General features: G+C 49.7%; 1 protein-coding gene across 1 annotated transcript in view; it reads right to left on the bottom strand.

The window, feature by feature from the left end:
- Nucleotides 1-17,839, bottom strand: part of LOC129861836 (transcriptional enhancer factor TEF-3-like) — a gene marked incomplete at its 5' end in the record, with an annotated part of 47,633 nt that overhangs the window by 13,773 nt on the left and 16,021 nt on the right. Inside the window, 6 exon segments of the mRNA XM_055932975.1 lie at nt 13,402-13,575; nt 13,927-14,057; nt 14,243-14,304; nt 14,702-14,745; nt 14,857-14,991; nt 16,612-16,683. Coding sequence (XP_055788950.1) covers nt 13,402-13,575; nt 13,927-14,057; nt 14,243-14,304; nt 14,702-14,745; nt 14,857-14,991; nt 16,612-16,683 — 618 coding nt within the window.

Genomic DNA, 17,839 nt, shown 5'->3' with positions numbered 1-17,839 from the left:
GCCTGCACAGAGAGAGGAACCACACACCCAGTCAACAACAACAGATCAGCCTGCAGAGAGAGAATGGAACCACACACCCAGTCAACAGCAACAGATCAGCCTGCAGAGAGAGAATGGAACCACACACCCAGTCAACAACAACAGATCAGCCTGCCGAGAGAGAATGGAACCACACACCCAGTCAACAGCAACAGATCAGCCTGCAGAGAGAATGGAACCACACACCCAGTCAACAACAACAGATCAGCCTGCAGGGAGAGGAACCACACACCCAGGCAACAACAACAGATCAGCCTGCAGAGAGAGGAACCACACACCCAGTCAACAACAACAGATCAGCCTGCAGAGAGAGAATGGAACCACACACCCAGTTAACAACAACAGATCAGCCTGCACAGAGAGAATGGAACCACACACCCAGTCAACAACAACAGATCAGCCTGCACAGAGAGAGGAACCACACACCCAGTCAACAACAACAGATCAGCCTGCACAGAGAGAGGAACCACACACCCAGTCAACAACAACAGATCAGCCTCCACAGAGAGAATGGAACCACACACCCAGTCAACAACAACAGATCAGCCTGCAGAGAGAATGGAACCACACACCCAGTCAACAACAACAGATCAGCCTGCAGAGAGAATGGAACCACACACCCAGTCAACAGCAACAGATCAGCCTGCAGAGAGAGAATGGAACCACACACCCAGTCAACAACAACAGATCAGCCTGCCGAGAGAGAATGGAACCACACACCCAGTCAACAACAACAGATCAGCCTGCAGAGAGAGAATGGAACCACACACCCAGTCAACAACAACAGATGAGCCTGCACAGAGAGAGGAACCACACACCCAGTCAACAGCAACAGATCAGCCTGCAGAGAGAATGGAACCACACACCCAGTCAACAACAACAGATCAGCCTGCACAGAGAGAGGAACCACACTCCCAGTCAACAACAACAGATCAGCCTGCAGAGAGAGAATGGAACCACACACCCAGTCAACAACAACAGATCAGCCTGCACAGAGAGAGGAACCACACACCCAGTCAACAACAACAGATAAGCCTGCAGAGAGAGGATGGAACCACACACCCAGTCAACAACAACAGATCAGCCTGCAGAGAGAGAATGGAACCACACACCCAGTCAACAACAACAGATCAGCCTGCAGGGAGAGGAACCACACACCCAGTCAACAACAACAGATCAGCCTGCAGAGAGAGGATGGAACCACACACCCAGTCAACAACAACAGATCAGCCTGCACAGAGAGAATGGAACCACACACCCAGTCAACAACAACAGATCAGCCTGCAGAGAGAGAATGGAACCACACACCCAGTCAACAACAACAGATCAGCCTGCAGAGAGAGGAACCACACACCCAGTCAACAACAACAGATCAGCCTGCAGAGAGAGGAACCACACACCCAGTCATCAACAACAGATCAGCCTGCAGAGAGAGGAACCACACACCCAGTCAACAACAACAGATCAGCCTGCACAGAGAGAGGAACCACACACCCAGTCAACAACAACAGATCAGCCTGCAGAGAGAGGAACCACACACCCAGTCAACAACAACAGATCAGCCTGCAGAGAGAGAATGGAACCACACACCCAGGCAACAACAACAGATCAGCCTGCAGAGAGAATGGAACCACACACCCAGTCAACAACAACAGATCAGCCTGCAGAGAGAGAATGGAACCACACACCCAGTCAACAGCAACAGATCAGCCTGCAGAGAGAATGGAACCACACACCCAGTCAACAACAACAGATCAGCCTGCCGAGAGAGAATGGAACCACACACCCAGTCAACAGCAACAGATCAGCCTGCAGAGAGAATGGAACCACACACCCAGTCAACAACAACAGATCAGCCTGCAGGGAGAGGAACCACACACCCAGGCCACAACAACAGATCAGCCTGCAGAGAATGGAACCACACACCCAGTCAACAACAACAGATCAGCCTGCACAGAGAGAATGGAACCACACACCAAGTCAACAGCAACAGATCAGCCTGCAGAGAGAGAATGGAACCACACACCCAGTCAACAACAACAGATCAGCCTGCCGAGAGAGAATGGAACCACACACCCAGTCAACAGCAACAGATCAGCCTGCAGAGAGAATGGAACCACACACCCAGTCAACAACAACAGATCAGCCTGCAGGGAGAGGAACCACACACCCAGGCAACAACAACAGATCAGCCTGCAGAGAGAGGAACCACACACCCAGTCAACAACAACAGATCAGCCTGCAGAGAGAGAATGGAACCACACACCCAGTCAACAACAACAGATCAGCCTGCACAGAGAGAATGGAACCACACACCCAGTCAACAACAACAGATCAGCCTGCACAGAGAGAGGAACCACACACCCAGTCAACAACAACAGATCAGCCTGCACAGAGAGAGGAACCACACACCCAGTCAACAACAACAGATCAGCCTCCACAGAGAGAATGGAACCACACACCCAGTCAACAACAACAGATCAGCCTGCAGAGAGAATGGAACCACACACCCAGTCAACAACAACAGATCAGCCTGCAGAGAGAATGGAACCACACACCCAGTCAACAGCAACAGATCAGCCTGCAGAGAGAGAATGGAACCACACACCCAGTCAACAACAACAGATCAGCCTGCCGAGAGAGAATGGAACCACACACCCAGTCAACAACAACAGATCAGCCTGCAGAGAGAGAATGGAACCACACACCCAGTCAACAACAACAGATGAGCCTGCACAGAGAGAGGAACCACACACCCAGTCAACAGCAACAGATCAGCCTGCAGAGAGAATGGAACCACACACCCAGTCAACAACAACAGATCAGCCTGCACAGAGAGAGGAACCACACACCCAGTCAACAACAACAGATCAGCCTGCAGAGAGAGAATGGAACCACACACCCAGTCAACAACAACAGATCAGCCTGCACAGAGAGAGGAACCACACACCCAGTCAACAACAACAGATAAGCCTGCAGAGAGAGGATGGAACCACACACCCAGTCAACAACAACAGATCAGCCTGCAGAGAGAGAATGGAACCACACACCCAGTCAACAACAACAGATCAGCCTGCAGGGAGAGGAACCACACACCCAGTCAACAACAACAGATCAGCCTGCAGAGAGAGGATGGAACCACACACCCAGTCAACAACAACAGATCAGCCTGCACAGAGAGAATGGAACCACACACCCAGTCAACAACAACAGATCAGCCTGCAGAGAGAGAATGGAACCACACACCCAGTCAACAACAACAGATCAGCCTGCAGAGAGAGGAACCACACACCCAGTCAACAACAACAGATCAGCCTGCAGCGAGAGAATGGAACCACACACCCAGGCAACAACAACAGATCAGCCTGCAGAGAGAATGGAACCACACACCCAGTCAACAACAACAGATCAGCCTGCAGAGAGAGGAACCACACACCCAGTCAACAACAACAGATCAGCCTGCAGAGAGAGAATGGAACCACACACCCAGTCAACAGCAACAGATCAGCCTGCAGAGAGAGAATGGAACCACACACCCAGTCAACAACAACAGATCAGCCTGCAGGGAGAGGAACCACACACCCAGGCAACAACAACAGATCAGCCTGCAGAGAGAGGAACCACACACCCAGTCAACAACAACAGATCAGCCTGCACAGAGAGAATGGAACCACACACCCAGTCAACAACAACAGATCAGCCTGCACAGAGAGAGGAACCACACACCCAGTCAACAACAACAGATCAGCCTGCACAGAGAGAGGAACCACACACCCAGTCAACAACAACAGATCAGCCTCCACAGAGAGAATGGAACCACACACCAAGTCAACAACAACAGATCAGCCTGCAGAGAGAATGGAACCACACACCCAGTCAACAACAACAGATCAGCCTGCAGAGAGAATGGAACCACACACCCAGTCAACAGCAACAGATCAGCCTGCAGAGAGAGAATGGAACCACACACCCAGTCAACAACAACAGATCAGCCTGCCGAGAGAGAATGGAACCACACACCCAGTCAACAACAACAGATCAGCCTGCAGAGAGAGAATGGAACCACACACCCAGTCAACAACAACAGATGAGCCTGCACAGAGAGAGGAACCACACACCCAGTCAACAGCAACAGATCAGCCTGCAGAGAGAATGGAACCACACACCCAGTCAACAACAACAGATCAGCCTGCACAGAGAGAGGAACCACACACCCAGTCAACAACAACAGATCAGCCTGCAGAGAGAGAATGGAACCACACACCCAGTCAACAACAACAGATCAGCCTGCACAGAGAGAGGAACCACACACCCAGTCAACAACAACAGATAAGCCTGCAGAGAGAGGATGGAACCACACACCCAGTCAACAACAACAGATCAGCCTGCAGAGAGAGAATGGAACCACACACCCAGTCAACAACAACAGATCAGCCTGCAGGGAGAGGAACCACACACCCAGTCAACAACAACAGATCAGCCTGCAGAGAGAGGATGGAACCACACACCCAGTCAACAACAACAGATCAGCCTGCACAGAGAGAATGGAACCACACACCCAGTCAGCAACAACAGATCAGCCTGCAGAGAGAGAATGGAACCACACACCCAGTCAACAACAACAGATCAGCCTGCAGAGAGAGGAACCACACACCCAGTCAACAACAACAGATCAGCCTGCAGAGAGAGGAACCACACACCCAGTCAACAACAACAGATCAGCCTGCAGAGAGAGGAACCACACACCCAGTCAACAACAACAGATCAGCCTGCACAGAGAGAGGAACCACACACCCAGTCAACAACAACAGATCAGCCTGCAGAGAGAGGAACCACACACCCAATCAATAACAACAGATCAGCCTGCACAGAGAGAATGGAACCACACACCCAGTCAACAACAACAGATCAGCCTGCACAGAGAGAATGGAACCACACACCCAATCAACAACAACAGATCAGCCTGCACAGAGAGAATGGAACCACACACCCAGTCAACAACAACAGATCAGCCTGCAGAGAGAGGAACCACACACCCAGTCAACAACAACAGATCAGCCTGCAGAGAGAGAATGGAACCACACACCCAGGCAACAACAACAGATCAGCCTGCAGAGAGAATGGAACCACACACCCAGTCAACAACAACAGATCAGCCTGCAGAGAGAGGAACCACACACCCAGTCAACAACAACAGACCAGCCTGCACAGAGAGAGGAACCACACACCCAGTCAACAACAACAGATCAGCCTGCAGAGAGAGAATGGAACCACACACCCAGTCAACAGCAACAGATCAGCCTGCAGAGAGAATGGAACCACACACCCAGTCAACAACAACAGATCAGCCTGCCGAGAGAGAATGGAACCACACACCCAGTCAACAGCAACAGATCAGCCTGCAGAGAGAATGGAACCACACACCCAGTCAACAACAACAGATCAGCCTGCAGGGAGAGGAACCACACACCCAGGCCACAACAACAGATCAGCCTGCAGAGAATGGAACCACACACCCAGTCAACAACAACAGATCAGCCTGCAGAGAGAGGAACCACACACCCAGTCAACAACAACAGATCAGCCTGCAGAGAGAGAATGGAACCACACACCCAGTCAACAGCAACAGATCAGCCTGCAGAGAGAGAATGGAACCACACACCCAGTCAACAACAACAGATCAGCCTGCCGAGAGAGAATGGAACCACACACCCAGTCAACAGCAACAGATCAGCCTGCAGAGAGAATGGAACCACACACCCAGTCAACAACAACAGATCAGCCTGCAGGGAGAGGAACCACACACCCAGGCAACAACAACAGATCAGCCTGCAGAGAGAGGAACCACACACCCAGTCAACAACAACAGATCAGCCTGCAGAGAGAGAATGGAACCACACACCCAGTTAACAACAACAGATCAGCCTGCACAGAGAGAATGGAACCACACACCCAGTCAACAACAACAGATCAGCCTGCACAGAGAGAGGAACCACACACCCAGTCAACAACAACAGATCAGCCTGCACAGAGAGAGGAACCACACACCCAGTCAACAACAACAGATCAGCCTCCACAGAGAGAATGGAACCACACACCCAGTCAACAACAACAGATCAGCCTGCAGAGAGAATGGAACCACACACCCAGTCAACAACAACAGATCAGCCTGCAGAGAGAATGGAACCACACACCCAGTCAACAGCAACAGATCAGCCTGCAGAGAGAGAATGGAACCACACACCCAGTCAACAACAACAGATCAGCCTGCCGAGAGAGAATGGAACCACACACCCAGTCAACAACAACAGATCAGCCTGCAGAGAGAGAATGGAACCACACACCCAGTCAACAACAACAGATGAGCCTGCACAGAGAGAGGAACCACACACCCAGTCAACAGCAACAGATCAGCCTGCAGAGAGAATGGAACCACACACCCAGTCAACAACAACAGATCAGCCTGCACAGAGAGAGGAACCACACACCCAGTCAACAACAACAGATCAGCCTGCAGAGAGAGAATGGAACCACACACCCAGTCAACAACAACAGATCAGCCTGCACAGAGAGAGGAACCACACACCCAGTCAACAACAACAGATCAGCCTGCAGAGAGAGGATGGAACCACACACCCAGTCAACAACAACAGATCAGCCTGCAGAGAGAGAATGGAACCACACACCCAGTCAACAACAACAGATCAGCCTGCAGGGAGAGGAACCACACACCCAGTCAACAACAACAGATCAGCCTGCAGAGAGAGGATGGAACCACACACCCAGTCAACAACAACAGATAAGCCTGCACAGAGAGAATGGAACCACACACCCAGTCAACAACAACAGATCAGCCTGCAGAGAGAGAATGGAACCACACACCCAGTCAACAACAACAGATCAGCCTGCAGAGAGAGGAACCACACACCCAGTCAACAACAACAGATCAGCCTGCAGAGAGAGGAACCACACACCCAGTCAACAACAACAGATCAGCCTGCAGAGAGAGGAACCACACACCCAGTCAACAACAACAGATCAGCCTGCACAGAGAGAGGAACCACACACCCAGTCAACAACAACAGATCAGCCTGCAGAGAGAGGAACCACACACCCAATCAATAACAACAGATCAGCCTGCACAGAGAGAATGGAACCACACACCCAGTCAACAACAACAGATCAGCCTGCACAGAGAGAATGGAACCACACACCCAGTCAACAACAACAGATCAGCCTGCACAGAGAGAATGGAACCACACACCCAGTCAACAACAACAGATCAGCCTGCAGAGAGAGGAACCACACACCCAGTCAACAACAACAGATCAGCCTGCAGAGAGAGAATGGAACCACACACCCAGGCAACAACAACAGATCAGCCTGCAGAGAGAATGGAACCACACACCCAGTCAACAACAACAGATCAGCCTGCAGAGAGAGGAACCACACACCCAGTCAACAACAACAGACCAGCCTGCACAGAGAGAGGAACCACACACCCAGTCAACAACAACAGATCAGCCTGCAGAGAGAGAATGGAACCACACACCCAGTCAACAGCAACAGATCAGCCTGCAGAGAGAATGGAACCACACACCCAGTCAACAACAACAGATCAGCCTGCCGAGAGAGAATGGAACCACACACCCAGTCAACAGCAACAGATCAGCCTGCAGAGAGAATGGAACCACACACCCAGTCAACAACAACAGATCAGCCTGCAGGGAGAGGAACCACACACCCAGGCCACAACAACAGATCAGCCTGCAGAGAATGGAACCACACACCCAGTCAACAACAACAGATCAGCCTGCAGAGAGAGGAACCACACACCCAGTCAACAACAACAGATCAGCCTGCACAGAGAGAATGGAACCACACACCCAGTCAACAACAACAGATCAGCCTGCACAGAGAGAGGAACCACACACCCAGTCAACAACAACAGATAAGCCTGCAGAGAGAGGAACCACACACCCAGTCAACAACAACAGATCAGCCTGCACAGAGAGAATGGAACCACACACCCAGTCAACAACAACAGATCAGCCTGCAGAGAGAGGAACCACACACCCAGTCAACAACAACAGATCAGCCTGCAGAGAGAGAATGGAACCACACACCGAGTCAACAACAACAGATCAGCCTGCCGAGAGAGAATGGAACCACACACCCAGTCAACAACAACAGATCAGCCTGCACAGAGAGAATGGAACCACACACCCAGGCAACAACAGATCAGCCTGCAGAGAGAGGAACCACACACCCAGTCAACAACAACAGATCAGCCTGCAGAGAGAGAATGGAACCACACACCCAGTCAACAACAACAGATCAGCCTGCAGAGAGAGAATGGAACCACACACACAGTCAACAACAACAGATCAGCCTGCACAGAGAGAATGGAACCACACACCCAGTCAACAACAACAGATCAGCCTGCACAGAGAGAATGGAACCACACACCCAGTCAACAACAACAGATCAGCCTGCAGAGAGAATGGAACCACACACCCAGTCAACAACAACAGATCAGCCTGCAGAGAGAGGAACCACACACCCAGTCAACAACAACAGATCAGCCTGCAGAGAGAGGAACCACACACCCAGTCAACAACAACAGATCAGCCTGCAGAGAGAGAATGGAACCACACACCGAGTCAACAACAACAGATCAGCCTGCCGAGAGAGAATGGAACCACACACCCAGTCAACAACAACAGATCAGCCTGCACAGAGAGAATGGAACCACACACCCAGGCAACAACAACAGATCAGCCTGCAGAGAGAGGAACCACACACCCAGTCAACAACAACAGATCAGCCTGCAGAGAGAGAATGGAACCACACACCCAGTCAACAACAACAGATCAGCCTGCAGAGAGAGAATGGAACCACACACCCAGTCAACAACAACAGATCAGCCTGCACAGAGAGAGGAACCACACACCCAGTCAACAACAACAGATCAGCCTGCACAGAGAGAATGGAACCACACACCCAGTCAACAACAACAGATCAGCCTGCAGAGAGAATGGAACCACACACCCAGTCAACAACAACAGATTAGCCTGCAGAGAGAGGAACCACACACCCAGTCAACAACAACAGATCAGCCTGCAGAGAGAGGAACCACACACCCAGTCAACAACAACAGATCAGCCTGCAGAGAGAGGAACCACACACCCAGTCAACAACAACAGATCAGCCTGCAGAGAGAGGAACCACACACCCAGTCAACAACAACAGATCAGCCTGCAGAGAGAGAATGGAACCACACACCGAGTCAACAACAACAGATCAGCCTGCCGAGAGAGAATGGAACCACACACCCAGTCAACAACAACAGATCAGCCTGCACAGAGAGAATGGAACCACACACCCAGGCAACAACAACAGATCAGCCTGCAGAGAGAGAATGGAACCACACACCCAGTCAACAACAACAGATCAGCCTGCAGAGAGAGAATGGAACCACACACCCAGTCAACAACAACAGATCAGCCTGCACAGAGAGAATGGAACCACACACCCAGTCAACAACAACAGATCAGCCTGCAGAGAGAATGGAACCACACACCCAGTCAACAACAACAGATTAGCCTGCAGAGAGAGGAACCACACACCCAGTCAACAACAACAGATCAGCCTGCAGAGAGAGGAACCACACACCCAGTCAACAACAACAGATCAGCCTGCAGAGAGAGGAACCACACACCCAGTCAACAACAACAGATCAGCCTGCAGAGAGAGAATGGAACCACACACCCAGTCAACAACAACCTGCCAGTCCCTCCCCCTTTTTTGAAACAGGAGGAGGTCCACACAGGCCACACACAACCTGTCAGTCTTACCAATACGATAAGGCATTGTTCAAACAACCTGCCAGTCTTTAAGAGGAGACCTTTGTAGTTCCGGACAGTTCAATCAAAAATCTGAAGAGAAACCTGTATGTTACTTCAGTCGTAACACATCAAGCTTTCTTTCAGTAATGCCAGGTTCTTCTCCTCAGTTAATATACTTCATTTTAAGGAACAGGGAACATCCGTGTGTGTGTGTCTTAGTTGGCTTTCCAAAACGTATTTCCCCAGTGTGACGGCTCAACAAAGCCTGCGACTGATTCTCTGCAAAGCCCAGCAGCCTCTATTGCTGTTGCCTGTGTTGACTTAGCTTAGGCTGCCAAGCCAGCCACTGCATTCCCAAGATGCTGTGTCTAGCTGTGGCGTTAGACCCGTCTGGGCCTCTCCGTCAGGTGCATCCAACCTCCTGTCTGTCTGAGAAAGTATTATCTTCCCCCTAACGGTTAAGGGAAGGATCTGGGTAATCTGATCCTAGATCTGATTTTACATTTAGACGAGGTGTCATCTCTGTCATGGTAGAGAAAGACAGACAAACATTGAGAGGGCTTTACCTTTTCCCCTCTCAGGCTCTTGTCTCCTAATTGGCCATTAATACAGCGCTCAGCCTCTCTTCATCGCCCTGCTCCTCGTCTTCATCCCTCGCTCCTGTAATTCTATCATTTGTCTTCATCCCGGGGCCCCGTGACCCTCCCAGAACCCACGCTCCCCCTCTTCTTTAACGGCCTGCGAGGGAATTCATCCAATTACAATCAACAGCCCACAATTGGCTGATTAGATCAGCCAGGCCGGGCTCCTGTGTAACAATTTACAAGGGCCGTCTCAAATCGGATTCTCCGGGCACTTCAAAGGCGCTAGACAATACGTTAGGACAGGGCCATGGGCACTACGGGGAGCAGGCTGGGCCGGCTGTGGAGCTGGAAATTCAATCTAGAATGCCATAGCTTTGGAGATGTGCAAGTAGCCTGTCACCGTCGCCATGACAACCGGCCAGAGCCTCAGGACGCCCCCAAGTCATGACCCGGCTGGCTGGATGGTTGATTGTGTGTGTTTTGTCATGGGTGCCATGAGGGTTAGGACAATCGGACCCACTATAATATGATGTGGTGAGGTATCTGACGCTAGCAGCAGTCATTGGTGGTTGTTTTCTCCAGTCAGTCTGAGCTAGCTGTATATATATCATGGGTGCACGAGCACAACGGAGCACTGAAATTAAGAGGCTACCGTAATGAATGGCTTGGACACATTCCCCTCCCTTTCTATCCCACTTTCATGATATATGGCTGGGTCCCTCCTTCCCATTTCCCCTGCATCAAATGCCATGGCTCTCAGCAGCTGCTTCTTCCAAGGGGGGAGATGACGGCTTCATATGGGTGTCACTTACCAATGTCTTATCTCTCAACAATAAATAAGGCTTCAGAGGAGCATGTGAGGGTGACTAACACCTCATGTACAAGCCAACTGGAGGGGGAGATCGTTAGGGGGGGGGGGGGCACATTCTATATTTGGGAATGTAGAGTTGGGATGTAAAGGTGCGACTCTGAAAATCTTCATTCTGTAGAATATAGTGTGTATAAGTAATGTTTCTGAAGCAAATTATGCACATTCTGCGCAAAGAAATGGTCAGAGAAGATGGTCACTCTCTCACTGTGCATTCCCTCTCTCTTGGTTGGGGGGAATCTATAAATAAGTGGATGCGTGTTTGGTGGGTTCCGCCTAATAGCGAGTTGACAGGTGCCCAGGCTCAGGTTTCACTAGTGAAAGAGCAAACCTGCCACTCTCCTGCCCAGGGCTGCCGTCACACACACCACAATGTGTCCTCTATACCCGCTGTACCCATGGGCAGAAAACAGCCAGGTCTTAACAGATTACTTTTAATTTGTTTCAAACAGAAATCGCTAATGAATTCCTTTAGCTCCAGTCCTAAAGCTATCCTAATACAGTTAAAGGCCCAGTGCAGTCAAAATTCTGTTTTCCTGTGTTTTATATCATATTGTACAACAGCTGACGAAACTAACTCTAAAAGTGTATATTTTTTATCAGGGTTATTTCCTGCTAGTTGCTGGTTGAAAGTACAATCTACGCAGGACCTTCTAATCAGCAGATTTAGATGGTGGGGGGAGTTACGGCTTTCTATGGTGACATCACCATGTGGTAAATTGGTTAATAGAACAATAACAAAGAGAATTCTAAACCGATCTGCCAATAACAGCTAGTTTTCAGTTTTCCCCTCCCCACTCCGACAGTCCTAGCAAAATGCTTACTTAAGAAATAGTATTTTGCTAAAAAGCTATTTTTGTCAATTTCTATGGAACTCTATTACAGTAAGCAGGGCCGGATTAATACAGGGGCTTACCGGGGCTGAATCCCCTGGACCCAGGACTGTGGGGGGCCCAAAAGGCAGCAATTTTTTTGTTGTTGAAAAAAGTATACAAAAATATACAAACTACACAGTAAATACTCTTTTTACTTTTTTTTTTTTTTTTTTACTGCAACTGCCAACCTCAGGGTGATTCAGGAGCCCACTCAATGAGTGTAGACAGCCTGCTGCCGCTCTGCTAATTATTAGATGAGGGGAGGTAAGGGGCCCACGTGGGCAACTGTGGGGCCCTGCCTTGATTGGGTAACTGATTAATGAAAACAAAAAATGTAACTGCATAATAAATCAAGATGACTTATAGGTCAATTGTGTGAGTCAGGGGCTGGGCCCAAGCCCATAGGAGGCCTACACCCGCCGCTTAACCCGGAAGCCAGCCGCACCAATGAGTCAGAGGAAACACCGTTCAACTGACGACCGAAGTCAGGCGCCCGGCCCGCCACAAGGAGTCACTGGACCGCGATGAGCCAAGTAAAGACACCCCCGGCCAAACCCGCCCCTAACCCAAACTTTGGGCCAATTGTGCGCCGCCCAATGGGTCTCCCGGGTTACGGCCGGTTGTGTGACAGCCTGGGATCGAACCTCGGCCTGTAGTGACGCCTCAAGCACTGCGATGCAGTGCCTTGGACCGCTGCGCCACTCGGGAGGCTGAGCCTATGATTTCTTAATCCGGCCCTGCGGTAAAGTACATTTATTTGTTACTCAGAAATTTGAGTAATTCTCTGCTTTGCTTCTCTATGATTCTAGTCAGAAAGCAAAAAGACACACTAACACAGTTTTGTACTGCAAACCTTGTGTGGACCAAATAACTGATTCCCATCCAAAATTGTATTTTCCCTAACCCTAAATTGAACCCTAAACCCAAACCGTATCCCCTAACCTTAATTCTAACCCTGATTGTAACCCTAAACATTAAATAGCATTTTTCCTTGCGGGGACTGGCAAAAGGGCCCCACTTGTCCAAATTGTCCTTGTAAGGACATCTGGTACCCAAAGGGATAGTTAAAGAAAAACACACACGAACACAGAGTCACACCTGCATGCACACACAAACACAGAGTCACACCTGCATGCACACACAAACACTACAATGTGGCCTCTAACACACACCTTGCTTTGACTCACCCAGAACTTGACGAGGAAGAAAGCGTTGGGCGGCCCCTTCTCAAACAACTCCTTCATCCCTCCCTTCTTCTCAGGGAACTTGTCGTAGATCTGCCGGATGTCCACTGCCTCCAGGTACGGATCACTGAAGGTGGGGTTGGACTGACCGATGTGCACAAACAGGTGCTTGTTAAACTGCAAAACAAAGGGGAGAGAGAGATGTTGATTACTATCAAAGCGCTGCTTCAGTTCATGGTCAAGATGCTGTCATGGCCTGAGGAAGGAAGTAACACATTTAGAAAAAGGCTTGTTGGATGAAAGTGAGCATAGATATTTATTTAAAGCTGTATGTCGCACACTTGTACATTGATGAGATCTGAAATGTTGCTTACTAATTTGCAGGGCCCCTATTAACTAAGGCTGCATTTAAAAAAGGCAGCTCAATTCTGATTCTTTTTTCACTAGTTGTCGGTGTGAACGCAGCCTACGTGAGATGATTATGGAGGCTAATCAGGCAGGGCGAGGGGCTACTAAGTGACTACTCACGGTCTCTGGGTCCTGAGGCTGCTCCAGGAAAGCAGAGAACTCTAGCATGCGAAGCTTGGAGCTGGCGATACTGCGTCCCTGCCACGGGGGGGTGCCCGGCGACATGGACAGGCCTGCCGTGCTCTCATAGCCTGGTGAAGAGGAAGGGTGGGTGCCAGGGGTAACAAAATATACCAAAGGTTTATAAAATGTTACATTCTGCCTTTCTCTGAGCTTTGTTGGAGCTCTTCATCGGTATCTTGTGTATTTCATCACTTGCAGACCATGACAGCATCTGTCGACACATGGGGATGTGAGGGAAGCTGGGAAAACCCACCTGTTATGGGGGGCGGGCCGGACGCTTGCATGGCGTAACTCTGCTGGGAAAAGGGCTTAATGCTGGAGAGACGAGACAGGCAGTAGACACATTACACCCTCACCCACCTGACTCTGCACGCACACACACACACACACACACACACACACACACACACACACACACACACACACACACACACACACACACACACACACACACACACACACACACACACACACACACACACACACACACACACACACACACACACACCACACACCACACACCTAATTAACTGACCCTTAAACCCACTGGGGCTCAGCTTCATCAACTAAAGTGCTTTTTAAATAAGATGTTTCAAATATTCAGTTTGGACGGATTGCGATTTCCATTAATTCCATTGCAGGGAACCAATGCCTTTTGACAGACAGGACAAACATACAGAGAGTCAGGCACGCACACAGGGTTTTAACTTACTCTTCAGGACCCCTAGGCTGTCCTGGAAGGCCGCCATGCCAAAACTAAAGAAAAGAAAACATGGAAACATCTTTAATTACACACACTACCTCTCCTTCTATATGTGTCCCTCAGTGTTGCCCAAGGACAGGGTGTGTGTCCATGCACATACTCACCCCGCCGGCAGTGGCATACGGCGGCCTGGACAGCCCCTGGAGAGCCATCTTGTTCTGAAAGGCGGTGGCGGAGATGATCTGGGCAGAGGACATGGTGGCCATACTCTGGAGGGCCTTGTCTTTGGCATGCTGGTCCTGCAGACACACACAGCAAGGCCCCAGGGGTCAGACAAACACGCTTTCCTCTTTAGTCAGCGACCTATTTTCCTGGGAACACTTGCCCCACTATGTTAGTTGGGTGGGAAAAGAGGGGCGGAAGGTTGCATCATCCAGTGCTGGTCTGGGAGGCTGGGGGATATTGCAGTCAAGGGCCCTGGAGTCGAAAGTAAGGTTTATAGCCTTGGCAGAGGCCGGGAGGTGTTGACAAGCAGTCTACGTCTTTGCTAGAGGTCAGAGTGGGAGCTGGCCCGGGCATGTCAGAGGGCTAGCGCCATGCTAATGCCAATCAAGCTGGTTCGCGGATAAATGCTAACGCTAAGCAGGAGACATGGTGGCTACCAGAAACGGCAGAGTCGTTCCTGTCTGATGTCTATGGTAAAGCGTTATTGTTTTGTGCGCGCGTGTTTGTCCATCATGTTGACTTCAGCAGTTTCCAACTCATCTGGGACTACAAACATTCTCAGCTCAACCCTTTAATGCAAGGCCAACCAGCACATTTGTTTTCCCAGAACCGGCCGACACAAAAATAATACGGGGAGTACATCTGCTAATGTTCTCAGTTACAAGAAAGACCTATTTAAAAAGGCCTGTCAAAGGCTTGTGACCAATGCTGAGGCCCAGTGGCCGCCGTCCAGGGAGACGGAGAGCTGTGTCACCTGGTGTGTGTGTGTACGGGCGTGTGCTTGCATGTGCGTGTCTGTGGTGAGGAACGTAAACACGCAAGCACAGGGGACGGAATGTGTAAGGAAAGTTTTCACCCACCAAACAGGAACACTTTTATTGAAATACTTATGAAATGCCTGGAAGGAACAATATAAACATTAATTTATATCCTGACAAATGCATTTGTTCATATTGTGCACAGCAAGCCTCAAGCCAGGGATGCTGGAGCATATTTAAATTGACTGTGGGGACTTGTAGAGATGCATCATCTGTACTGAGCATTGCATAAAACGCTCATACAAATGAAGGGGGTGCTATTTAATACAACCCACTCTCTCTGTTTCTAATTGTTTTGCCTCTCCATATTGTTTTCACTGAAATGTAGGAATGGGAATCCATTAAAAATTCCCTATTGGATATCAACGCCATGATATATTTAGTTATTTTTTCATGGAATCAAACCTCAAAATGATAAGAGAATAACATGGGTTAAGGTACAATGAAGACCATAGGAAGCGTTCTTGCTGATCTCAGCTCTGTGGCTTTAAAGGAACAACATCATGGTTACAGACAAGCACCCCCACAGCCTCCCCAACGACCCTCCATATTAACTTCACACGTTAAAAACATCAGCATGCTACTCCAAATGACCTGCATAGCTAGTGCTGTAGCAGACAGAATTGGAATGGGTAGAATGGTAGACATTCCCATTGAAAGCAAGGTCCCTACAAATGGTATGCGGACTGAGATACATTGGTGAGGAGGATTGGAATTTGAATGTCTTGTGTTCTAAACGCAATCGTGAAAGGTTGATTTGCGCCTCCATTTTGGCAGATCCTGCATAACTTGGTTTTTCTACCCATTCCATTGCTATATTGAGCAAACCCATGATGCAGCGCAACAGTTGAAGATCCAAAAACGAGGGAGACTCACGTAGCGTACCTTCAGCTTCACCTGGATCTCCCGGGCCTTCCGTCGCGCTAGCACCTGGATGTGACTGGACACCTGGAGGAGAGGGAGGGAGATCAGGTCTTTGGTAGATGTGTCTATCTCCGTGTTGACGCCAAAATGTGCGACAAAACAATAAGATTGATATTCTCATTCTTACGACAGTGCAATGTCATTGTTTTGAAACTTTTGGTACCAACATGGCACTCATTAAGAATGGAAAATAAAAAGGAAAATGCTGCACACTGCTGCTCATGCTCCAAGGTGATGTCATAACGTTCCAACCCTTAGGTCTTCATCAAGCATCCATGAATTAACCTACAACTCCAGCACCTGGATGTGACAATGTTCTTCAGCTTTTTTACAAATGAAGAATGGCATATTTACAAACTGATTTACACTACAAATGTATGTGGACACCCTTTCAAATTAGTGGATTCAGCTATTTAAGCCACACCCGTTGCTGACAGGTGTATAAAATCGAGCACACAGCCATGCAATCGCCAGAGACAAACATTGGCTCGTACTGATGAGCTCAGTGACTTTCGACGTAGCACCGTCAAAGGATGCCACCTCAACACAAGTTAGTTTGTCAACTTTCTGCCCTGCTAGAGATGCCCCGGTCAACTGTAAGTGCCCTTTATTGTGAAGTGGAAATGTCTAGGAGCAACAACGGCTCAGCCGCGAAGTGGTAGGCCACACAAGCTCACAGGAAAGGACCACCGAGTGCTGAAGTGCGCAGCGTCTGTCCTCGGTTGCGACACTCACTGCCGAGTTCCAAACTGCCTCTGGAAGCAATGTCAGCACAAGAACTGCTCATGGCGAGCTTCATGGTTTCCATGGCCGAGTAGCCGCATATAAGCATAAGATTACCATGCACAATGCCAAGCATTGGCTGGAGTGGTGTAAAGCTCATCGCCTTTGGACTCAGTAGCAGTGGAAACTGTGTTCTCTGGAGTGATGAATCACGCTTCACCATCTGCCAGTCCGACAGACAAATCTGTGTTTGGAGGATGCCAGGAGAAGGCTACCTGCCCCAATGCATAGTGCCAACTGTAACGTTTGGTGGATGAGGAATGGTTCAGGCTAGGCCCCTTAGTTACAGTGAAGGGAAATCTTAACGCTACAGCATACAATGACATTCTAGACAATTCTGTGGTTCCAACTTTGTGGCAACAGTTTGGGGAAGGCCCTTTCCTGTTTCAGCATGACA

This window comes from Salvelinus fontinalis, chromosome 9 (genome assembly GCF_029448725.1).
Source record: "Salvelinus fontinalis isolate EN_2023a chromosome 9, ASM2944872v1, whole genome shotgun sequence".
Lineage (NCBI taxonomy): Eukaryota > Metazoa > Chordata > Actinopteri > Salmoniformes > Salmonidae > Salvelinus > Salvelinus fontinalis.
Note: the sequence above shows the minus strand (reverse complement) of the source record. Positions and strands in the feature narration are given on the sequence as shown.